Source organism: Leptopilina heterotoma, unplaced genomic scaffold, assembly GCF_015476425.1.
Source record: "Leptopilina heterotoma isolate Lh14 unplaced genomic scaffold, ASM1547642v1 Lhet_81, whole genome shotgun sequence".
NCBI classification, from domain to species: Eukaryota; Metazoa; Arthropoda; class Insecta; order Hymenoptera; family Figitidae; genus Leptopilina; species Leptopilina heterotoma.
The window spans coordinates 4,592,575-4,602,532 of NW_025111185.1; the positions used below are offsets into that span (position 1 = coordinate 4,592,575).

Here is a 9,958-nt window from a genome sequence, read left to right on the forward strand (position 1 = left end):
CCTCTAAGTTATTCAATTTTGAAATATTTAAAAATTTAATTTTTTGACATGTTTTTCGTCCAACGAAAAAAAACGTTGCGCAACACCCTACAAATTTAAGTTTGGCCGCTAGATCCGAAAAGGTCTTACCTAACTATCCTTGCCCCATCCTCCCCTAATAAATGTGTATAGACACGAATATCTAATTAATAAATGTTTGAGAAACTTAATTATTTAGAATTTCAATTAAAAAGCAGGTATGTAATAAAAAAATTAAAAGAAACAATATGAATATATAGTGATAAGCTAGATTTCTTTGGAGTTTCTTTGTCCTCTTTTAAAACAAATTTAAAACATTTATTATTTGATGTAGATGCCAATGCCTCACAGTATTTTACGTTTATGTAGCTTAATTATACAAAGGGCATTTAGCCCGTTTATATTGTTAATAAATAAATAAATAAAACAAAAATTTCTTTAAGGTAAGTGATAATTTTGGGAAACTGACGATGATATATGTTAGTTTATACCTCCTACTGACAAAAAAATTTTAAAATTTAAAAAAAAATTTTGTGTGTAAGATATTAAGCTAAAAAAGTGTGGCCCACAATTTCCCAATCTTACTTTTACTTATTTTTTTAAGTATTAGTTATAATTTTTTTACTAAAGTTTTAGCCTATAAAATGAATAGAAATTAGTAAAAAAAAAATTTACTAAGATGAGTAAGTAGCTCCATTTTCTTCCGATTTAGAAAGACAAGTATTATTTTACAATCGTTTCGCAATTAAAATCATGTATTATTAACTATTTAATTGTAATTAAATTGTTTGTTTAAATACTCAGTCATAATATTTTTCGTTTTTTTATTTTAAAAACTTGGTTTTAGTTTCCATGTTTAGAAAGTTGAAAGGTTTAAAGCAGAAGGTGGTAGGTAATGTCTCTAGGACAACACAAAGTTGATAAGTTCATTCCACGACTCTTGTCTTAGCAAACAAGTTTTTGTCGAAGCCAAAACAACGATAATTTAGCTACAGATGACAACTGTTCTTAATAAACTTTTTGGTGAGAGGACTTTAGAATAGTTATAATTTTGTTTTTCTTTTTTGTGATGCGCCACATTCTGCGTCATAAATAATATTCTGTCATATGAAGCAATTGTTTTATCCTGAGATTAAAATTAAATAACAGCCGTTATACTAAATTAAATTTAGTATTTATGCTAAATTTAGTAAAACAACAGTAGTCGTACTAAATTATATTGCGGAATAATTAAAAAAATTATAGTTTAAAATAATTTATATGATTGACAGAACCGTTCCTTTTGTTGCATATGCGAAATCCAAAGCGCGATATGAAATGTCGGCGATAGTCTGATTGTTAATTATATACATACCTTCTATCTCGAACAACATAACTTCAAATCTACAAATTCCATTGATAATTCCAACAATCGTACAATACCTTGGCGCTATTGAAATTATTAAAACATTTCTCTCATTGATTAACGGACAGGGTTTGCTTACACATTCCTTTTCCGTTCGGAACTTCAAATTACTCCCGCGATTGATTATATCATTATCGAAGACAATTTCTTAATAACATTTTCAAATAATATCTAGTGAGTAACTTTTATATTTTTAGAATGAAAAATGAAAAAGCTTTTTTAATAAAATAACTAATATGTTATTTATTTACAAATGGAATATAAATATATATTTTCCTTTTATATACATAAATGTACATGGGTTTTCTAGATTTTTCGTCATATCGAATAACGTTGTTCTAATTTATTTTCTTTTACCGGTTTTGCTTTCAAATATAGAAAATCTATTTCCAATATAGTATGATTACTTTTTGTATTTATTTTAAGAAATAAAAGTATAATAATAATCCACTACAATTGTGAAGAACCTTAATTCGAAAAAAATAAGGAAAATTTTTTGCAATTATGTTGGTGAGAAAGTGGAATGAAAGTTTAGTAATAATAATAGATTACTTTGTTGATCACAACCAATTTCTTTGGAGTAAGAAAAGGTGCGTAACGTAATGTACTTTTACTGTTCTTTTTATGTTACTACACTTTCTTTATAGAGGTGTACACCTGTCATTGATCCAAAAGAACCTTCATACAATGGCCATTACCAGCTTGTAGTAATACTGCCAGATGGCCAACAACAACTTTTAAAATGAAGTATATATGTTTCTTCTATCAGAGAACAATAATGTCTCATGTTTCCTACTCTAAACCTAGTAATTCTACTCTGTTTAATATCAAATTATTTTATTTCGAGATGAAAATAATTCCATTTCGTTTATAGAAATTAATTGATATTTGGGAAAATTATATAAATATCAATTCTTGCGATGAATTTTACTGCTTATAAAAATAATTCAATTTTTATTAATTATTAATCATATACAATCTATGTTCGAATTGAAAGAAACTCAATGTCTTTCGTTAGAAAGTTATTAAAAAAGTTTTTTTTACGCAGTCATTTTAAAGCCACAATTTGAAAATTCAACTGGCATAGGGATTTTGCACCTAATTATACTCAGAGGAAAGAGCTTGTGAAAACTTTCTCGGAACTTGAATGAATAGCAGCTAATTGTGATTAATTTCATATTGTCTGGCATTTCATCTGAATTTATCACTGTCCGAAGAGAGTATATACCAGAAAATGAAATTTTTCTCGTCTTTAAGATTCATTTTCCTAAAATTTTTCGAATAAATGTAAATTCTTTTTTTCATCTGCATTCTATATATATATATATATATATATATATATTGTGGGAGAAATTAAATTAAGAGGAAAAGAAAAGAGTTAAATTAACAAACATTTATCTCTATTATGTAATAGAAGATTTTATACACGTATGAAAAGTGATGAAAAATGAGCTGCGAGAGGGAAGAATGTAAAATAAATAAACTATATTAATTCCATTAAATTTTCATAAATAAGTATAATGTGTATTCGCAAATACTAGAAATAAAAAAACTATTCTTAAAAATTATAATCAAATTCTTTAAAAAGATTCAATTATTTTAAAAAAATATTCGAAATCCAATTATTTTCAATATCTAGTAAAGTAAAGTAAACCTACTTCCCGAGTACAACCGGTTTATTGACGTCGAGTCATGAATGTACATTTGGATAGCCATCACAAATGCACAAGCATAGCCTCAGACGTCAAACCTCCCGTTTGATATATCTCGATCAGCGAAAAACACCGAGACTGTAGCGATTCACAGAGGGTCACCCATCCAAGTACTAACCGTGCTCAAATGTGCTTAATCTCCGTGATCGCAAGCCACGGGATTCCGCCAACCGAGCTATACCATCGGTTCCAATATCTAGTATTTTCATGAAATTTCGCAAAACAATTCAATTATTTAAAAAGCATTGATAAAATTTATCAAAAATTCAATTATTTTCATAAATAATAAAATTTCCACAGAAATTCTATGAATTTAGAATAGCATTTCCAAAAAAATTTCGAAAAAATAAATTATTTAACCAAATTTTTATATAAGTGAGAAAAACCACCCTAGGACTGCCTGGGACCTCTTTAAGTGAGAGTTTCTGTTACCACTTAATAAACCTCTATAAGCGAGAAAATCTGCTATCGGACCTCTATAAGCGAGAGTCTTGACGGTATATTTCAAAACTTTTATTAAACTATTGTGACTAATGAATTTTCAGCGACAAAGCGAAATTTTGATATAAAAAATACTAAATTTTAAAAAAATTTATGTGAAATTTGGTATAATTATATCAAATATTCAGAATATTAATTAAATTCTAATATAACTTTACTAAATTTCACATCACTTTTTTTAAAGTTTAGTATTTTTTATATCAAAATTTCGCTTTGTTGCACTTTTTCCCCAATTTGCAAAATACTTTTACAAAATTTAATATATGGGTGATTCTCCGCGTAGCGCACAATTTAATGTCCCTCATGTTTTTTAAGAAATCAGTTTCATATATTCTAATAAATTCAACGTGGATAACTTATTTCCATGATAACAAATAACAGTCTATTGTCGTTTTCATTTAAAAGTTTATAATTTTACTTAAAAATCTGTTTTAAGGTGCCAAAACGCCATGGTGTAATCAGTCCCCACTACCATTTCATAAATAAAATGTTATTTTTTTAGTAAAATATAATAATAAATATAATGAATATTGAAATTTTCTTATTGTCTAAATTAGTAGAATTGAGAAAAACAAAACACTTATGGAAAAAAAAAATTATTTTTTAATATTTCTGTAGATATTTCTTGTCCCCTGTTTTCGCGTCATGGTATCATCACTTTGTAAAATTGCCTAATTTACATAAAAAATCAAATCGAAAAATTACTTAACATTAATAAAAAGCATTAATAAACTCTCCTAAGTAAACTACTAAAAAAGAAATTAATAAAAAAATTTATTTTTCTGTTTTATATGTGTTACAAGCATGAAAGTTGCATAGGGAATCACAGAATCGTCATGGTCGAATCATAATATATTTGCAATAAAATGAATAATTATTCATATTTTACCTCAAAACAAGTTTAGTAGTATAAAGTAAGTGAAAACAAAATACGTGGAAAAAAAATTTTTTTAAATCGATAATAATTTGCTTAAAAAATTAGTTTTTCTTGTGCGTCATGGTCGAATCAGAGCGTCATGGTGTAATCAATTTTACATGGGTGTTTATTTTGTCTGGCCCACCACGAATATTTCGTTCTTGAATATTGAACTTTAAAATTCTATATCGACTTTTACTTAATTTGAAAAAAAATTTTCAAAAATAGTAAAATCAAAATTGTGCGCTACGCGGAGAATCACCCATATATTCTCTTTCCGTGTTTCAATTATTTCTGAAAATTGCAACTTTTCTTGACTAATATTTTAAGAGATAATTGTTGTGAAATAATTATAATTATAATTGTCAAACAAAAAATAATTTAGAAAAAAACTTTTCCTTCAAAACAAAAAAAATAGAAAAGAAAATTTTGCTTTAAATATTTAGTCCATTGGTTTTTAATACTTCACTAAATACTCTGATGGAAGCTCGCTAGCCTATCGAAAGGTGCTTTCGCCCCTGTAGAATGATTACATTATAAAATTATAATTTTTCCACTAAAAACTAACAAAATTTCATTCGCCAAGAATAGATTATTTTTTAAGTAGATTCATATAAAAAGTATAAATTTTCCCCCTTTAAATTATAGATTCAACACTAAATAAAATTACCAAATTATTCAAAATTCAAACTTGCGCACGCGTACTTACCTTTAAACTCGCGCACTCTTCTTGCATCGCTTGATAAATTTGATTGGCTCCTCGTACTCAATAAAATATTTTGTTTAAAAAAAAAGAAATTTATCATATCTTAATTATCAAATTGTGAGTGTTTTGCAAGTAGAGAAAGAAAAATGTTGAATAAACATAAAAATCTCGTCTTCTCATTACATAAACGGCATTGGATTCAGAAGTATAAATATCCACATCTATTTAATTCACTATGTTTCGGAATCTTTGGTTAGTTGCGCACATCATCAGTTTACTTATTGTCATTCATCAAATATTTTCTATACAAATTGTCGAATTTCCACCTGAAATCATGACGCAAAGAATGGATTCTGTAGAAATACATGATTTAGAGGATATCAAAACACCCATTGGAGTACCATTATCGGGAAAATATAAACGGTAAAGTTATCTTCTTTTTTAACCTCTCTACATAACCTCTCTACATAATGTCGAATTTTATACAAATTTTAATTACAGACAGATATTCTTTTCGTATAGAAATGAAAATTAATATTTATGTACTTTATATATAGAAAATAATTTAGAAAATTAAAATTTATATATAATTATATATGTTAATAATTACATATTATTATGTAAATAATAATTGACATGTAATTTTTATTTACAGGAGTTTTGGATATGAGACAATAAAAGATAGACTACCAGTAATTGTGACGAGAATTATCGATACAATGAGTCGTGATAAAGAAGAAATGATTAGCAAATATGGAGATGTTGGTATTTTTGATTTAAAATAAATAAGAATTTTTGCCATTTCTAAGTAATGAATGATATTTTACAGGGAACAGCTGAAGAAATTAAACACATAATTGGTTGTATTAGTAAAATGAAGAATGAAATGGTGACGAATAAAGAGTTAAAACCACTAACATTATTGTCTGAAAATGATGAGGATGGAATAATTTGGAATAAATTCCTCGAAGAACGAACTGAAATTGAGGGAAAAACGCCTACTTGGTACAATACAATCTGGATATATTGCGAATGCTACTTGTACCGAAGAATTTACCAGGAACTCGCCCTTACGTATGTTAATTTTTATCCTACACTTATCCTACTTTTTTACCATTTTTAATCCCAAATTTTTCCCTTACATTCCAATATTTAATCTAGCATTATATTAATTTGCTGCTGTTTTCAGAAAACATCTCAAAACTTATGATCCTTTCGAAAAGCAAAAAGTGACAGCTTTTAATAATTCACTGAGCAGCATTAATATTGTAAGTGAATTTGTCATGGACCTAATAAACAAAGGCAATAAACTCACTCCAGCAGAGCGTGAAAATGGGTTCATTCAACTTTTAAAGATCAATCTCTGGGGAAACAAGTAATAATAAACATTTATACTCAAGTTTTCAATTTCCATTTGTAGACAGAATGAGTAACAGGAGAATTATTTCACAGGTGTGATTTATCCTTGTCTGGAGGTGCAGAATGTAGCGCAAGTGGAAATCCACTTGATTTTGTAGATACTTTTCAAAAAGATCTTCTTGTTGATGATTCACAACTAATATGGGACCTGTTAAGTAAAAACACTACCGGCATTGTTGATATTGTTTTAGACAATGCAGGTTACGAATTATTCACTGACTTGACATTTGCTGCATTTATAACGTCACAGAAATTCACGACCAAAATACGATTCTACGTAAAACGGTATCCATGGTATGTGAGTGATGTTACGGTAAATGATTTTCATTGGACAATTGAAACAATGAAGAATTCTTCAAATGAAATTTTGAAATCTTTGGGCGAAATATGCCATGACTATTTGGCAAAAGGAGTCTGGACTATAGAGGTAAATTAACATTTCTTTATTATTTAATTTTGCTTTTTTCCCTGATTTCCAAACAAAACTTTGACTTTTTCCCTGATTCTAAAGACTATTCTGATTCAGTCTACAAATTATTAGATACTCAAAAAAAATTTTTCTTAGATTTATTTACGAATCTCTTTAATTATTAATTATTATTTAAATATTTATTCATTATTATTTTTCCATAGGAATTAAGATTTTTTAAAATTACAAATTCAAACCTTTTTGGAATTCAACAACTTATACAAGAATATTATTATAAAACATGAAAAAATCGATCACTCTGAGTCGAAGACTCGGAGTTATCGATTTCTTCATGTTTTATAATATTTAAAAGATAACCAAATGATAAAATCATTAATTTATATTATAAAAATAATGTTACTGTAACTACTTCGAAATTATTTTCATCATTTTCATTCAATTACTATTTTCTAGAATATTTTCAAATCCATTTGTTTACAATTCAATTTTGCCGAATTTCGATTTTTCGGAAATTCTTCAACTAATATATATTAGAAAATAAAACCTTTAAATAATTTCAACAAAAATTCAATTAAACTTTTTCAAAAAAAAATTATTTCTACGGAATTATCAGTAAAAATGATGAAAAATTCAAATTGTCAAAGATTTTCATTTGAAACCATTTCAAAATTCAATTCTTTCTAAAAATTCAAGCTATAATGCTTCTTTCGACGAATTTTAATAAAATTTTCGAAAATAATTATATTTTTCGTGGAATTTGATTACAATTGTAGCGATGAGTTTTATTATTTATAAAAATAATTGAAACCCTGTAAAAAATTTTATTATTTATGAAAATAATGAAATTATTGCGAGAAATTTATAAAAACAATTGTAAATAATTGAATTCTTGTAAAAATTTTTATTACTTATGAAAATAATTAAATGTTTGCCTAGAATTTTATTAAAATATTTGAAAATAATTGAATTTCGGAGAAGAATTTTATTATTTAGAAAGATAATTGAAATTTTGATGAGAATTTGAAAAAATTTTTGAACATAATTCAAGTAGAGTTGATCTACAGTTTAGATAGTTAAGTGTCAATACTTCGCATATTGTCAATTTGATTGAATACCGTATATTAAGTACTTATGTACGAAAGGGCACTGCCCGTAAATTTGTAAAATAAATAAATAAATAATTGAAATTTTGTCAAGAATTTATTCAAATTTTTGAAAATAATTGAAACTTTGCCAAGAATTTTATTAAAATTTTTTAAAATAATTGAATTTCGGAGAAGAATTTTATTATTTAAAAAGACTATTGAAATTTAGACGAGAAATTAAAAAAATTTTCGAACATAATTGAAATTTTGCCAAAAATTTTTTAAAAAATTTTTGAAAATAATTGAATTTCGGAGAAGAATTTTATTATTTAAAAAAACTATTGAAATTTAGACGAGAATTTTTAAAAATTTTCGAACATAATTGAAATTTTGCCAAAAATTTTATTAAAATTTTTGAAAATAATTGAATTTGGGAGAAGAATTTTATTATTTAAATTTAAAAAGACTATTGAAAATTAGACGAGAATAAAATTTATTAAAATTTTTGAAAATAATTTAAATTTTAACAAGAATTTTATTAAAATTTTTGAAAATATGTAATTAAATTTTGGAGACGAATTTTATTATTTAGAAAGACAATCGAAATTTTGACGAGAATGTAATAAACAATTGATTAATTGTTTGCTATTTTTTCTCTAGATGGAAAATTTCTGGACCGAACCCTATACATTTGATGAAATAAAAAAGCGGGATCCTACTCTTTATGCAAAATTTTCTGAAGCCGTTTTGGTAATTTTCAAGGGCGACTTAAATTATCGAAAACTTGTAGGCGATATTAATTGGGAGTACACAACAGATTTCGTTCAAGCCTTACAGGAATTTGAACCCACAAATATTGCAAGTTTACGCACAATCAAATGCGACGTGTGTGTTGGATTAGCATCTGGTCAAGCGGAAGTTGTAGAAAAAGAGGACAAAGATTGGTTGCACACTGGTAAATATGGATTAATTGAAACAACTCTCGGTAGCAAGTGCAAGTGCAATTAATTTTCGCAAAAAAGTAATTTCATAAGGAAAAATCTAACGGACAGTCCAAACAATTTAGATTCCAACATTTAAAAATATTAAAAGTTGCATTTCAATAAAAATTAGTTTTCTCTCAAGAAGAACGAGATTTGATAAATTTTACATAGTTTCTATCTGAATCGTTCCTTATTCACAGAAAATTGTAATTTTTACTCAAATGCACCTTTAAATTATCGAAAATATTAATAATTTAATTCGACTTTTTCTTTTAAAATACGAAATTACGACATAGGACTAAGTTTTGTTGCGATTCTTCCTTAATCAAAATTGAAAATCTAGCTATTTAGATACAAGTAGATTTTAAATCGAAACTTTTGTATAAATATAAACAAATTTTCATAGATGTGTAAATAATACATTATGATTTGAAAAAGACCAATTTTTCTGTCAATTAACTTAGTCAACTATTCCAAATACAAAAGCATGGATTTGATGCGTGTAATTTAAAGAAGTATAAGTGTGAAGTACTTTTACAACATTTTATTAGATTCGTTTTTAATCTAAAGCTTAATAATAATAATAATAATTTTAATAATAATAATAATAATAATTTTAATAATTTGAATTATAATTTTAATAATAATTTTATTAATAATTATAATTTGAAGGATAATTATGATTATAATAAGAATAAGAATAATTATGATTATGTCATAAGTAACGATTATTTGTAAATATTCTATCTTTCGATATATCTTGCTCTATATTAATGTTTGTAC

At 25.9% G+C, this 9,958-nt stretch overlaps 1 protein-coding gene across 1 annotated transcript; it reads left to right on the forward strand.

Moving 5' to 3' along the window:
• Nucleotides 1-5,298: 5,298 nt before the first annotated feature.
• On the forward strand, nt 5,299-9,332 carry LOC122511384 (damage-control phosphatase ARMT1-like). Its single transcript, XM_043626587.1, has 6 exons — nt 5,299-5,681; nt 5,914-6,019; nt 6,088-6,332; nt 6,448-6,633; nt 6,711-7,104; nt 8,853-9,332. Exons 1-6 carry the CDS (start codon nt 5,494-5,496, stop codon nt 9,198-9,200), a joined length of 1,467 nt encoding a protein of 488 aa, XP_043482522.1. The 5' UTR covers nt 5,299-5,493; the 3' UTR covers nt 9,201-9,332.
• Nucleotides 9,333-9,958: the final 626 nt, after the last annotated feature.